Source organism: Octopus sinensis, linkage group LG10 (assembly GCF_006345805.1).
Source record: "Octopus sinensis linkage group LG10, ASM634580v1, whole genome shotgun sequence".
Taxonomy (NCBI): Eukaryota; Metazoa; Mollusca; class Cephalopoda; order Octopoda; family Octopodidae; genus Octopus; species Octopus sinensis.
The window spans coordinates 81786104-81803603 of record NC_043006.1 but is presented as its reverse complement, the minus strand read 5'-3'; the positions used below and the strand labels follow the sequence as shown (position 1 = coordinate 81803603).

The 17500-nt window shown below is 36.7% G+C and overlaps 1 protein-coding gene across 1 annotated transcript in view; it reads right to left on the bottom strand.

The window, feature by feature from the left end:
- Nucleotides 1-17500, bottom strand: part of LOC115216394 — a 57155-nt gene that overhangs the window by 288 nt on the left and 39367 nt on the right. The window contains exon 4 of the mRNA XM_036506854.1: nt 14890-14975. Within this exon, the coding sequence (XP_036362747.1) occupies nt 14890-14975 (86 nt within the window). The remainder of the gene's footprint in view (nt 1-14889; nt 14976-17500) is intronic.

The following is a 17500-nucleotide window of genomic DNA, read 5'->3' as shown; positions in this document are numbered from 1 at the left end:
AAAAAGGAGAAGAATTAGAAGGAGAGTAGGAAGGAGAAGCAACGAATGTGGGGAAAGTGGCAGGTCAGGTAGAATTTAGATGTGGTTGTACAGGTTAAAAAGACAATATATATATATATATAAATATGTATATATATACTGTTGTGTCTGGGGAGAGTCATTTTCTTTTTGTGCCTTATAATGTAGCACGCTCACTGGTAAAATTTCCACTTATTCCATATTTCTATTTTCCTAAAATTTTCGTTGCTCTTGCAACCTTTTCAATAAGTGGAAATTTTACCGGTGAGTGTGTTACCTTATAAGGCACAAAAAGAAAATGACTCTCCCCAGACACAACAGAATATGATCCAACACAAAAACTCATATAAAGAATCTTGCAAAGTAAATCCCAAAACGAAATATATATATATATATGTACATCCAACTCTATTCCCCATTTTTTTAGGAGCGGGTAACTACAACAAGACACATCAAGCATTCCATTCATTTCCTAGCTCAAAGAGGCGAGCCCTGTTCTGGTCAAATCATAGAACGCAACCCCTGATATCAGCAGCAGGGCATGACAGCATATGCTGGTTTACCCCCGCCACATCATACTGGTTCTGTACCCCTTTGAGCAACATCAATTCGCTCATCCATCCACAAACACTCTCCAAGCTTTCCTATCATTTATGAACTCTCTTGCCTCTCTCACTCCACCATTAATCACCAAAGCTTTCCTCACTCCATCCATCCACACAAACCAAGGTCTGCCTCTGGTTCTGCAGCTTACCACTTCTGCTTTCATCATCCTCCTTACCATCTGCTCCTCATCCATTCTCTCCATGTGGCTAAACCACTTCAACATTCGTCTATCCATTCTGGTTGTTAGATTTTCTCTCATGCATGCTTGTCTTCACACCTCCTCATTCCTCATCCTGTCCATCCATGTCACACCAACCATGCCCCTGAAACATCTCATCTCAAACACATCTGGTCGACTCCTTTCCGCTTCTCTTGGACCCCACATCTCTGCACCATATAACATTGTCAGCACAATCACTCCTTCATACACACCTCTTTTCGCCTTCATACTCAACCTTTTATCTCTCAGCATACCTTCCACAACTCCAAGTATCTTACTCCCCTCCCTCACTCTATATCTCACTACCTCATCCAACCCTCCCCCATCCACCAACATCTGATCCTAGATACTTAAAAATCCTCACCTCCTCTAACATGACAATCAGAAAAAGACAAACAGAAAAGCCAAAATAGTGCAGGCATCATGAAAGAAATATTTCAAAGAAAATAAGTAAAAATGGAGACAATATTGGGTTCTAATTTTGGCACAAGGCCAGCAACATGGGGTGAGGGGGTTTGTCGATTTCCTTGACTCCAGTACATGACTGGTATTTATTTTATTGACCGAAAGGTCAAGATCACTGCTATCACTCCTGACTAAAAGATAACCAAATTCGCTTGTGATGGGACTCATAAGTTTTAGTCCATTCTTTATTTCCCTTCTACGCATTATTGCTCCTTATTGTGTTCTTGGACATTTCCAACATTTCATCATTTGATCACTAAAATAAATCATTTGTACAGGTTGTTCGGAAAAAAAAAACTGAATGTTCATATGTCATCTTCATATATACATGAGAGTCCATCATATATACATAGTCTGATCAATAAGTATCTGGACTGTTGCCATAGTAACGAAGCTAAAGCATGCAGAGTGAAGCCGTTTGGCACTGATTGACCTTAAACTCTGCTCTGCGTGTGCAGAATGAACTCAGAATATAAAAAAGACAGTTTAAATGCCTCCAAGCATTTTACCTGGTGTGCTTATGATTCTGCCGGCTCATTGTCTTAAAAAATGGAGGCAATATAAATATGTATAGCTGTGTGGTGAGGAAGCCTGCTTTGTAATTGTGTGATATTGGAGTCATTCCCACTACATGGTGCCTTGATCCCATGTCTTCTAGTACACCGCTAAGCTAACCAATTCCTTGTGAGTAAATTTGGTACATGGAGGGTGTGTGGAAGCCAATCTCGTGTGTGTGCGCGTTTGTGTGTGTGTTTGTCTCATTGCTTGACAACCATTGTTGGTTTGTTAACATTATTGTAACTTAGTGGTTCAGCAAGAAATTTATAGAATAAGTATCAGGCTAACAATAAATACCTAACAAATGAGTACCAGGCAAATATAAGTACTGGGGTCAATGTCTTGAAGGCAGTGCTCCAGCATGGTCTGAATCCAAGCACTGAAACAAATGATAAAAGTTAATGACTATTGTTGTTGCTGCAATTATTTCCTGTTGCCATATACATATACATATATCTATCTATCTATCTATCTATCTATCTATCTATCTATCTATCTATCTATCTATCTATCTATCTATCTATCTATCTATATATATATATATATATATTTATACATATATATCTGTAATATAATATGTGTCAATTATTTGATTGTCATAATAACACTCCGAGTTTCGGATGTCGGGACGGAAATCTGCTCCAGCGTCTCGTCAGTTATTGAGACAAACGAAAATGCTATGAAAATGATCGTTTAATGGCCATTAGGAGCAGATTTCTGCCCCAACACCCGAAACTCGGAGTTTTATTATGGCAACTGAATAAGTGTCACATATATTACTGATAAATTCCTCTATTTACACAACATTCTTTTGTTGTCATACTATTACTATTAATATATATATATGAGGTCTGATCAATAAGTATCAGGACTGCTGCCATAGTAACGAAGCTAAAAGCATGCAGAGTGAAACCGCTTGCCACAGGTTAACCTTGAACTCAGCTGTGCATGTGCACCAAGAATTAACGTTCTAGTTCACTTCTACTCTTCACAGCAGTGCTTGGAAGCAGGTGTGTAGCGTGTGATCGCCGGATTGACCACGACAGAGAATACCTGCTCAGAGGCCTACGCAAAGTTGCAGAAAGTGTATGGAGAGAAGTGTATGAGCCGCACACGAATGTACAATTGATTCTGACGTCGAGAGAGAGAAGGAGCGACTCTAGTACTTCATTGGCACTTTATTTATTGACCCAAGAAGAGTGAAAGGCAAAGCTGACCTCCACAATTTTTAAACTCAAGTGTGCAGAGGACTGAAACATATGCTGTAAAGCATTTTATTTGATACTTTAACGACTTCTAATTCATGTTTTTTTTTTACCCACCTAGTCTTGTGTTACATCCCTTAAATATTCATTCTGTTGACTAATATGTCTCTTCTCTGGAGAAGTGCTATCCCATTCAAAGTTTTATTGTATCCCATTCAAAAGTTGTTGACCCGTTGTTAAAGAGAAGCTTCAACACGCTGTTACTGGTTTGTCATGCTTTTTGTTGATTTGTCAGTCTGTCTGCACTGGTCAATTGCAGCTTCTGCTGGTGCCAAATAAAGAGCATTCAGTCCACTCTGCGGAGTGGTTGATGTTAGGAAGCCATAAAAATTGTGCCAAAACGAACACAGAAGTCTGGTGCAGTCTTCTGCCTAGCCAGCTTCTGTCAAACCGTCTAACCTACGCCAGCATAGAAGACGGACGTTAAACGACGACGACGATGATGATAATAGGATGCTCTTGTGATCAAGTGATTCATCTTGGTCACCAGCACCTATCAATTGTACTCTAATAATATATCAGTTTGACAGACGATTATTAGCTGATTATTGGTACTCTGAGCAGAATGCTTGAGACAACGAGGAATATATATTATCTGTGAAACTTTTGACAAACTAAAAATCTCTATTGTAGACAATATGAAACTCCGATGTTCACACATTATAGATATCAAGAGCGTAAATAAACTGAAATAACTTTTACATAAAATCGAAACTACAACGACCAGTTGACTCATTGGAATTCTTTTCTTGCTGTATAGCATTCACTGATGATTGATAGGCGCAGGAGTGGCTGTGTGGTAAGTAGCTTGCTTACGGACCACAGGGTTCCGGGTTCAGTCACACTGCGTGGCACCTTGGGCAAGTGTCTTCTGCTATAGCCTCGGGCCGACCAAAGCCTTGTGAGTAGATCTGGTAGACGGAAACTGAAAGAATCCCGTCGTTGTGTGTCTGTTTTTGTCCCCCCCAACATCGTTTGACAACCGATGCTGGTGTGTTTACGTCCCTATAACTTAGCGGTTCGGCAAAAGACCCCGATAGAATAAGTACTAGGCTTACAAAGAATAAGTCCTGGGGTCGATTCGCTCGACTAAAGGCGGTGCTTCAGCATGGCCGCAGTCAAATGACTGAAACAACTCAAAGAGTAAAAGAGTATTTAATAATCCGAAACATATGTCCATAGTCACTTGCCGACAGAGATAACATCATGCTGTTCTTTGTCTTACTATGTGAATTAATGTAAAAAATTAATTCTTAATTTCATTAAATTGTCTGCTTCGGTGAGACTCGCTAATAATTGTCATCAAGATTGTGTTCTTTTTCTTCAACTAAGGGAGAAAGATTACTGGAGATATTTTGAACACGACATTGTGTGTATCATCCTTTAATACAGTTCATATCGTTAGCACATCGGGTAATATGCTCAGCACGTCTTTATGTTCAAATTCGTCCAGGATCGAATTTGCCTCTTTATACTTTGGGAGTCGGTAAAATAAGTACCAGTTGAACAGAGGGATTCATGTAATTGAGTTACTTCCTCCCACTAAACTGATGGTATCGTACCAGCATTTGAAACCAATGTAGTTCGTATCGTTTTGTATGCATATATATATATGTACATACATACTGCACACACACAACACACACACACACACACACACACACACACACACACACACACACACACACACACACACACACACACGTGTGCGTGTGGTCTGACGAGTAAGTAGAAGTTTCGAATTCCGTGACAACCTTTTCCTTGTAAAAGTTTAATAAACGTCCTCTACTAAAAAGTATTCAGTAATCCTTCAATTCAATTTAAATTGCTAACACACACACACACACACACACACACACATATATGTATATATATATCATCAAAATAAGCAACAAGGATATCCAGAAGTAATGCAGTACGATCGTTTCATGCAACTCCATTTAATTGAACAATGCAAATATTACATTAGTTTTAAAATGTAGAGCATTGATTGTAATCCCCCCCTTTTGAATTATATAGATAATACCATACCAAATTCTGGTGCCTTTAACTTAAGTACCATATTCAACTGAATCTAAATTTTACTGAACTTATATACACATATATGTACATATAAGTAATTGAGGATATGTTTATTAAACATTTACAAGGAATAGTTTGTCACGGACTTCGAAACTTCTGCAAAAGGTTTTACATTTTTGTAGGTTGGACTGGAGAATATGACCCGCCGAAACAACATCTGTATATTACTGCTACTTATTTTATCGAATTGCATGTAGGTTAAAAAGACAGACTTGATTTCTGCAGTCACTGAGTGAAAGACTGGGAAAGAGAATGCGAGAGAGAGGAGGTGGGGGTGGGGCTGAAAGCTCAGATGTCGGCCAGTTTGACATGGCAATCTTCGATACTCTTATTTTAAAGGTCATTAGCAGAACATTCCTGTTGATTTTTCCGCAAATAAAAATAAATTGTTCTTTTATAAGGTCAGTTTATTCAGCTGATATGAATATCACATCAGAGGTCAGTAAAAACAGGAAGCATTTAACGTCCAAAAATTCAGAAGCTGCCAATAATATTTTATACATTTTGAGCTGAAGTCAACTTTGAAAATTATTATCTTTTCTCAGACTGATAAAACAAGTATTAGCCATGTAGTAAGATGAAAATAATAGACTTTTCTCCAAAACATAACAATTTTATGATCTTGTGCTGTTCTAGAAAACTGTTTATAAATATTGATACCCCCGTTTAAGTCTTGTAATTGCCGTCTGTGATATAAGTATCAACTGAATGAGTGAATTCAATGGAATATACAAAAAAGCTACACACACACACGCATATATATATATATATATGCGACAGACTTCTTTCAGTTTCCGTCTTCTAAATCCACTCATAAGGCTTTGGTCGGCCCAAGGCTATAGCAGAAGACACTTGCTCAAGGTGCCACGCAGTGGGACTGAACCCGGAACCATATGGTTGGGAAACAAGCTTCTTACCACACACCCACGCATCGAGAAGAAGTTAGAAGTTTGGATATTTCTTTATTAGCTCTTTTATTCGTTTAAAGGAACTCTTCAAGACAAGAATTTAAATCGAAATTAGAATTTTAATTCTTATCTTGAAGAATTAAACGAACGAAAGCGCTAATAATAAAGAATTATCCGAAATTCTGGCTACCTCCTTTTTTCCTCGATATACAATATCTGTACACCGCTTTAAACACACACACACACATGCACACGAAACCATCGAAATTGCTTTGTATTCTCAGTCAGAATTTGTTCTTAACGTTTCCTTGTTTCTTCTCGGCATACGAAACATGCAGGTTGGAAATAGAGGTTTGCTTCAGAAATAAAACACGTTTATAGATTTATCAGAATTGGAGACTCAAAGACGGCGAAGCTAACAAGAAACGCTTGTTGCAATCTTCTAAAAATATTTACGCGGCCAATGTTATTAACAGCTTCTGAACCAGACAATCAATAGCCTTCACGAAAGATAAACGGCTGCACATTCACACACACACGGATACATATACATATACGCGTAGACTGGTGCCCACTCGCTCACAAATTTTAAAATCTAATACCACATATACACACATATGCATACACAGACTCTCAGACATTAATTACATTGGGGAGGAACATAGTGGAGGAACAGAGACGAATATATTCTTATTCACATATATTTCGCTCCGTATGTATATATTACGCTTGAACAATCGCGCGCGAGAACACACTCACGTACACACACACACATACACACACACACACACACACACACAGTGCACAGCTTACATATATAATAGCATGAACAAAATACAAAAATATATATGCACACACATGTATATTCATCTCATCACGCATTAATGTATGTGTGAAGGTGTGTGTATATATATATATGAATATAAATGTATTCTCTAGTGCTTGCTAGCAAAAAGGTTGGGATCATAGTGTATGTATGTAAGTATGTATGTATATATATAATATATATATATACATATAATACATATATATATATACATCTATATATACATATATATACATATATATACATTTATATATATACATATATATATATACATATATATACATATATATTATACATATATATATATATTACATATATATATATACATATATATATACATATACATATATATACATATACATATATATATATATACATATATATATACATATATTATATACATATATACATATATATATATACATATATATATATATATACATATATACATATATATATATATATACATATATACATATATACATATACACACACACACACATATATACATATATAATACATATATATATACATATATACATATACATATACATACATATATATATACATACATACATATATATATATACATACATATGTATATATATATATATATGTGTGTGTGTGTGTGTGTGTGTGTATAAAAATACAAAATGGGACAAGAACGCAAAACATTTTGATGACGACACAAAAAACACGGACATTCGAAGCCTTCAATCTTCAGTCAAGAACCGGGTCATCCTCGCAATTTCGGCTGATTAATATTGAGATTGCTCCAATGTGGCCAGCCCCAAGGAAAAACTAAACTAAGCGCATTAGATTCCTTGGACGAAAGCTTCGAATGTATACAAAACAAGGACAGAAAAACGGACGATGTTACACGAATATGAATACAAAAATAATACGTAAAAACAATAATAAAAATATTAATAACAATAACAGGACATCACGAACATGCGTCTTTCGACTAGGACGAATTAAGCTCAGCTGGCGTGTTAAGAAGGTGCCTTGTGGGTAGAGAAAAAAATGTTGGTGTTACCCCGACGGCTGCTAGACCCAAAAGACCCGCAGTCGGTCAGTCAGTCACGTGTGAAGATAAGAGAGAGGATATATATATATATATAAGAAATTAAAAAAGGAAAATACTCTTACATGGTTTTAATATAATTTTTAATATATCTACCGGTTTCGCTATCGCTATTCATGATATTATGTTTAATTTATTTGAATTTATATTTTTTCTTAAGAAGAAATTTGGTCCATGTTGTGTGTGATCACACACAACATGGACCAAATTAAACATAATATCATGAATAGCGATAGCGAAACAGGTCGATATATTAAAAATTATATGAAAACCATGTAAGTGTACGTATTTTCCTTTTTTAATTTCTTATATACATTAAAACCCACTACGTGGGGACAATCGAAATTCCTCTTTTCTGTTACTATACTACTACTATATATATATATATATATATATATATATATATATATATATATATATATATATATATATATATAACATACATATATATATATATATATTACATATAGATATATATATATACAAGCAAAACGCCCCCTGTCCAATAGACGGTGCTGCGTTGTCAAACATTTAAACCAAATTTTCTGAGAAACCTTTTGAGAAACACTGATATAACCTAAATTTGAGACACCAGCAAAAGAAGAAATAAAGATGGACTTTTTTTCTATTCAAAACAAAAACGATTTTATTCACACAAATATGCAACCGAAGAGTATAAAGTACCAGTAATGATAAGGCTGTTGACTGGGAGAACACAAACATGGTTTAAAGAGTAAGCTTGGCAGGAAAGAAACGAGCCTTTAAGCAGTACAAAAACAACAAAAATGGAAGGTGCAGTTATGTACAGGTTGACGGAAGAAAAGCAGGACAGAAACGACGATGCATGCGAATGGGTTAGCTGGAGGTAAATCTAGATGGAAAATCACGATGAATTTATGAGAACGTACCTGGGACAATAATAAGTTTATCCGATAAAACATGTAGGAAATCAACTTGGGGCGATTTTTGATGAGAAGCAACAACCTAGGGAACGAAGTAACTAATTTTATGCTAACTTACTTTACGGGATGTTCAAGGGCATGGAAAAGCTAGTGGTGAGCAGCCATGTAAACCACATTCTTGATGTACTTGCGCATACAAATGCACGTTCCCACGGCTTTATCGATCGCATTCTCACCTAGAATCGATGTTTGTAATTTTTTGAAGACTTATACACGCCCTGATACCGTCGGTATCTACATATCAAATTTGAGTGCAATCGGATGGAGGATGCCCGAGATCCTAGAAGACACACAGACAGATAACAGATATGCAGACACACACACATTCGCCATGGCGGACTGCTGAAATCAAATATTTTTTTTCATTCTCTCCCCGTTTATTATCTCTTATTCCTTTCTGTTGAAGAGCGTAAGCTCGAAACGTAAAAGACTTTTTCATTTTCTCGAGCGTTCATACACGTGTCTTCGCCTTTTGCTTTTCTATAAATTCCAACTATATATATATATATATATATATATATATATAGAATATATATATATATATATATATATATATATACATATATATATATATGTATATATGAAATATATATACATGTATATGCATCTTATGTATTATCAATATATATATATATAAACATAAATACATACATACATATATATATACATATATATTTATATATACACACATGTATGTATGCATCTTTCTCTGTTTCTTTGTCTTTTTTCTCTCTCAATCCACATGTACATACATGATGTATGTGTGTGCGCGTGTGTGGTGTGTGTGTGTGTGTGTGTGTGTGTGTGTGTGTGTGTGTGTAACTTGAGCTGCGATCTATGAATGAAATATATTTCTTGATAAATCTCAAGAATTCTTCTAAGTATTTATCCGAAAAAGAGTAATAGATAAAATTCATACGCTGTGCAGTATTAATCATGTACAGCAATATGATTATTATTATTATTATTATTATCATTATTATTATTATTATTAGTATCATAATAATAATAATAATAATAATAATAATAATAATAATAATAATAATAAACACGTAATACCACCACATGGCCTTGGGAAATAAATATTACACAATCCTAGTTATCCTTCCTTATAAGTCGACGACCTTTGGATTACTTTATTTTACGAAAGAAATCAATATGAATATCGTGAGTACGTACACACGTTATTAATATTCTGCAGAAGTAACAAAGTGACTCAAGAGCTCAGAGTTTCGTGCGTTAGTACTTATGACACTGGTTACAGATCGAGGTAAATGCTATTGTCACCAGTTATATAAATTTACAAACCCTCGATCTGTAACTAGTTTGATAAGTGTTAACGCACGAAACTCTCGGTCCTTGAGTCACTCTGTTGCTTCTGCTAAATATTAATAGGAAAATACACATTTGTTTGTAATGCACCACTCTGTCTGGGGCGGAGAGTGTACACTCTGTGTGGTCAGTAAAAATGCTTGTCATTCGATGCACTACCTGCTAGAAATACCGGCGAGCTGGCACAATCGTTAGCATGCCGGGCGAAATGCTTAGCGGTATTTCGTCTGCGTTACGTTGTGAGTTCAAATTCCGCCGAGGTCGACTTTGCCTTTCATCCTTTCGGGGTCGATAAATTAAGTACCAGTTACGAACTGGGGTCGATGTAATCGACTTAATACCTATGTCTGTCCTTGTTTGTTCCCTCTGTGTTTAGCCCCTTGTGGTAATAAAGAAATAGGTATTTCGTCTGCCGCTATGTTCTGAGTTCAAACTCCGCCGAGGTCGACTAAATAAGTACCAGTTACGCACGGGGGTCGATGTAATCGACTTAATCCGTTTGTTTGTCCTTGCTTGTCCTCTCTGTGTGTAGCCCCTTGTGGGAAGTAAAGAAATAAGTATTTCGTCTGCCGCTACGTTCTGAGTTCAAATTCCACCGAGGTCAACTTTGCGTTTCATCCGTTCGGAGTCAATAAATTAAGTACCAGTTACGCACTGGGGTTGATGTAATCGACTTAATCCGTTTGTCTGTCCTTGTTTGTCCCCTCTGTGTGTAGCCCCTTGTGGGCAATAAAGAAATAAGAAATAAGAAACACCAAATCCTCCTCAGACCCTTTCCAGTCAAATTTCCTTCATATTGCATGTATGTGTGTATGTACGAAAGTGCGAATGTTTGCTGTGTGCGTATTCATACACACGCGTGCGTGTTTGTACGCTACCATAGGGACATCATAAATACGCTATTTAGCCTAGCATCAGATCCTGTAGCATGTTGATAATTCCCGCTGTATCCATGCGTGCCTGTGATTCAGACTTGATGATTATTGTGTGAGGTTTTAAGCCTTTCGCCTCTTAGTGGTTATTAGAGTTAACAGATTCTACTTCTCAAACTGTGCACGAAGGAGAAAAATAATTGATGAGATTATAAACCAGGCTTTGCACATGCGTAATGCACTTAACTGAACTGAACTGAACTGTCGGTCGGTCCGTCTGTGTGCAGGAGAACGCTTAAGTTTTCCCTTGCAGCCTAAGACGAATCCGGATTGCTATTTAATTAATTATTTAATTAATTATTAGATAATGGAGTGATAAACAGAAGGACACAGCTGTTGCGTGAAAGACAAAGTTCTTTAGAACACAAAAACTCAACTTAGATAAGAACTTTAAATTTGTTTGTACGACATTCTTAAAAATCTCTCACAATTTCCCTTCAGTTAAAATGTGTAGAACACTAAGACGGTTTAAATTACATTGACTAATACTCTTTTACTTGTTTCACTCATTTGACTGCGGCCATGCTGGAGCACCGCCTTTAGTCGAGCAAATCGACCCCAGGACTTATTCTTTGGAAGTCTAGTACTTATTCTATCGGTCTCTTTTGCCGAACCGCTAAGTTACGGGGACATAAACGCACCACCATCGGTTGTCAAGCGATATTGGGGGACAAACACAGACACACAAACGTATACACAGACACACACAGACATATATATATATATATACATATATATATATATATATATATATATATATACGACGGGCTTCTTTCAGTTTCCGTTTACAAAATCCACTCACAAGGCTTTGGCCGGCTCGAGGCTATAGTAGAAGACACTTGCCCAAGATGCCACGCAGTGGGAATGAACCCGGAACCATGTGGTTGGTAAGCAAGCTACTTGCCACACAGCCACTCCTGTGCCTATATAATATTTAGAATAGAAATTCTTTACATTGTTCTTTTATTCGTAACTACTTAATTATAGAATAGCGTAGGACAAGATGACATATTGGTTTATTACTTCACTGTTATATGTTTAAACCATGCCTAGATACCAATGTGTAACGTGGCCTCTGAGTTTTGAACTATCTCGCTCCGACCTCTAGTGTAGGAACACGGCCTAATTATATTGCCACAAGGACCAAGCATAAGAAATTAACTGTCGCGACAAAAAGTATTAATGCCTTCACGAACCCGGTTTGAGCAATCAGTACAACTATTGTATAACCAAATAAGCAGTAGACTTGAAAGTAAGTCTAGTGAATCTTGCTGCCAAATAGTTCTGTCGAAGGTTTTAGAAGTTTGACTGAATATTATAAAAAACTGAGATATAGAACAACTGCAGATGCTACACTCGGTCCGTGTATTTTGTGATATGGTGTCCTCACTCCCTACTTATTCTGTCTTTAATTTTCATATAATAACTATTTTATGTAATGAAAACTTTTAACCATCACGGTCATATATTCTGTATTATTCAAATTTTTATTTATACATATATGAATGTAAATACAGTCAACTCTCGCTACTATGCCACCTCACTACTATGCCACCTCGCTACTATGCCAGTTTTAAACTGAAGCGCACGCAACTTTTCGAAATTTTGTACTCCTACATTTTGTACATTTCGTATTTGTAATCTTGTGGAAAAGTTCAGAAAGTAGCACACAATGTCAGCTCAGAAACGCAAGCGGACTGAGTTTACGCTGAAGGAAAAGAAGGAGATTATCGATGCTGCGAAAAACGTTATTGTCGGGCCCCTCGTATCATTAGTAATATCTGATACAAGTTACCGCCCCTTGTATTGTCCGACATGTTTCACTCTAGAAGAAATAGCAAAGGAGGTAATGCATAACGAAGAGCCGGTGGAAAGTGAAGACGACGAGGTAATTGTGGAAGAGGAATACGTTTCGTTTGCAGATGCCCAGAGAGCATGGAGCACTATCCGAAAGTTTATGCAGCAGCAGAGCAGCGGAAAACCCAGCGTCATGCAGTCGTGTGATAGGCTAGACAACGAAATGAATGAAATCTGCCGAAAGAAGATGCGTCAGCCGACAATTTTTGAGAGCTTCGGGATTAACTAAAATCAATCTGAACTTAATAAACTTGGATGTCTTCTTTTTACCATTGCATTGAACTTCTTATTGGCCTTACTTCCTACCCTATGAATTTTTATTCGTATGTTCAGTAAATTTTTGGTTATGTAGTGTTTAGATAACATACTCTCAGTACTATGCCACTCTCGGTACTATGCCACTTTGGCTCAGTCCCGCAGGGTGGCATAGTAGCGAGAGTTGACTGTATTCCGGATGATAGAGATTATGGAAACGTATATTATTAGTCTGGTAATTTTCATATTCACACGCAGCCAACCTAATGCTGTGCGCTATCAACAACGACTGAATGACCAGACTCAGTAAAGGTGAAATAAATATATGAATAATTATTTAGGGAGTGCTTGACGGCTGTACTTCTTCCTTCTCTTTCTCTCATACAAAACTCTCAAGACAAAACCTAATGTTACGTCATCTTTACATGTCACTTTATCCGTCTGGCGTGGGTTGAATGGTTCGACAGAAATCGACGAGCCAGAGGGTTGTACCGGGCTGCAGTGCCTACTTTGACATGGTTTCTATAGCTGGTCGCCCTGCCTAACACCCACCGCTTTACTGACTGCGTTGGGTGCCTTTTTTTCATGGCACCGGCATTAGTGAGGTCACCAGGTACTGACAAGACAAGACTACTCAACCAAGTGGGGTATAGTATTGAAGGAGGTAGAAGTATAACAGAGGGACAGGAACAGGTGTCAAGCTATGCACGTGTGAAACAGTTTGTATTGAGAAAGTTATATATATATATATATATATATATATATATATATATGAACCGTTGAATTTTGTGTGGCTTTTCGAGTTATGATACAGTTCTATATTTAAGAGATGAGGAATTATGTAGATTATTTACATTTGACAGATAATTGTCCTCATCTTGTTTGTTGTTAACACAACGTTTCGGCTGATATACCCTCCAGCCTTCATCAGGTGTCTTGGGGAGATTTCGAATCTGGATTCTCATTCCCAAGGTAGTTTTCGATGTCATTATTATTATTATTATATTATTATTATTATTATTATTATTATTATTATTATTATTATTATTATTCAGATCCCTGCCTCGAATCGAACTCTGAATCTTGGGGTTAGTAGCCCGCGCTCTTAACCACTACGCACGGGCATATGGCGTAGTGATTTAGAGCGCGGACTACTAACCCCAAGATTCCGAGTTCGATTCCAGACAGTGACCTCAATAATAATAATAATAATGATAATAATAATAATAATAATAATAATAATAATAATAATAATAATAATAATAATAACAATATCGAAAAATACCTTAGGAATGAGAACCCAGGTTCGAAATTTTCCCAAGACACCTGATGAACGCTGGAGGGTATATCAGCCAAAACGTTGTGTTAACAACAAACAAGATGAGGACAAATATCCGTAAAATGTAAATAATGTATTCGAGTTATATTTTGGCTCTTACTTCTAGCAATTGTAGGTGCTACTTTGCACCCTTATATATATATAAACTAGTGTGATATTATTAGTGGGAATTCTTACCTTCATCTCTGCAACTTTAGCTTCTGATTCTCTGCTTTTGTTCAATTTCTCCGTTATTGAACTTCTTCGTACGTTACCAGTGATATCTGAAGAGAAAGAGATGGTTTAGATATAAGACGAAGTCATGTCGGTACACAGAAAACTTAATAATTTCATTACATACCAATATCTTAAAAAAAAAAAAAAACGAAAAACAAAAAGGAATGGCGTAATATCTCAAAGCAAAATACGAAAAATGCATTTCGGTCCTGGATTATGTTCAAGCACAACTGTTATTGTTTCCTTGGAAACGTTCTGTTTGCAGATGTTATGAATGCTTATTTAGGGCTCCATATAGATTCTCTATAGCAAGACACCTGCTTCTGTTTCCCTGTCTCTCTGTCACACTCCAACCTTTCATCATCAGACACAAAAGTGCCTTTTCAAATGCAGCCGCCCCGCTCAAAATTCTTTGTCTTGCAAGTTACTTGGTGATCCTGCCAGTGCTGGTGTCACGTGAAAATCCTACACTGTAAAGTGGTTGGCATTTGGGAGGGCATCCAGCTGTAAAAATCATGCCAAAACTGACCTCACCTATACGAGTGCCACGTAAAAAAAAAAAACACTGAGTTCAAATCTGCGGAGTAGGCATCCACGTGAAAAAACACTGCCAAAACAGATACAGTAGCCTGGGGTAGTCTTCTGTCTGGCCAGCTGTTGTCAACCAGCCTACCCATTCATGCATGGAAGGCGCACATTAAACGATGATGATGATATGTGTATATGTGTGTGTGTGTGTTTGTATGTATGTATATACATCTAAAGTTCTCCGTCATATGACGGGTACTAGGGTGTGTGTGTGTGTGTGTGTGTGTGTGTGTTGGATGGAAAGCTTTGTTATACTTGTTCCTGTCCTTTACTTTCTGAATTCAAGTCCCGTCGAGCTCAAACTTTGCCTCGGTAGAATAAAGTACCAGTCAAGTACTGGAGCCGATTATGATTCTCGTGTAAATTCGAGCCCCTGTACTAAAGTTAGAAATCATCAACACAAATTTATCATAAAAGAATAGGGGAAATTCCTCGTCTCCAGGTGCCAGTTATGAAGAGACAGAAAAATACATGAAGCTCAAAATGCCTGTTAATTAAAAGGGTGATACCCTAAGGCTCAGGCCCCGCCTGACCCTTGGTGCTAAAATCCTTTGATGTTCTACAGTACAAAACATCGACTCTTTGGCTAAATGTCCAGTACTTCTATCGATATAACCATCTGTCTATATCAGCATTTCTAAACCATTTTTAAAATCTATGGACCACTTTGATTTCTGTTTTACTCGGATGGACCCTCTTAGCCATTCAATGTTTAAAAGTCCTATTATGATTTTATAATAACATATTATTAGGAATTGTGCAAAGAAATTAAAATATTTTGTGTATTGTAGAAGAATACATTTCTTTACTACCCACAAGGGGCTAAACATAGAGTGGACAAACAAAGGGATTAAGTCGATTACATCGACCCTAGTGCGTAACTGGTACTTAATTTATCGACCCCGAAAGGATGAAAGGCAAAGTCGACCTCGGCGGAATTTGAACTCAGAATGTAACAGCAGACGAAATACCGCTAGACATTTCGCCTGGCGTGCTAACGTTTCTGCCAGCTCGCCGCCTTATTGTAGAAGTATAACTAATTTTAACAACAAAATCTTATACGGACCCCCAAGGGCCATATGGATCCCAGTTGAGAACCACTGGTCTATATTATCAAGGTCATTCGTAAGTCAGAGAAAAATAGAAAAAAATAAGGGAAGATAACCTGTTTTGTTCGATAAATGGACACATTCAATCAGCTTCCTGCTTATCAGACAGTTACTTTAAGATACACATTATGAAATACATGATACAAACAAACCTTTCTGGAAACGCTTGTGTTCGCTCAGTAGGTGGTGGTTTTATGAGATGCTGGTTTGTAAAGAAGTTTCGATTGCACTTTTAATTGTTATCAATTGCGTTTTCTTTTGAAACAATTAGAGAATTACACTTTTGTCTACACAGTCATCCTGTTTTGTTTCTAAATGCTTGATCAATGGCTACAGTCTTTTCTTTGTCATACATCACGCAGTGGCCAGTAGAACAAGATTTCATTTCAGACCTACCTCAGTAAATTCAAGAAATAAAGAGTTTATTCCTGTGTTTTCGTGTTAATCTTTTATCGCTAGTTTTCCTATCCTAGTCTTTTGTGTTGGCTTAACCTTATTGTAACATCATATTGTTAGCAACCTTACATTGTTATCAATGTAGGAAGGAGAGCTGTGAGTGTATGTGTTTGCGTGTGTGTATGTATATATATCTCTATATATATATATATATATATATACAAAATGGGACAAGAACGAAAACATCCAGATAGACGATACAAAGAAAACAAGGACGGTTTATTCGGAGTTTTCTTTCCCCAGTCGAATTCCAGGTTATCATTGCAATTTCAGCTGGTATATATATATATATATATATATATATAATATATATATATATATATATACACATAGACAGACAGACAGTTAGATTGATCGATCGATACGCAGACATCCATACATCCATCCATCCATCCATGCATACATACATACATACATAC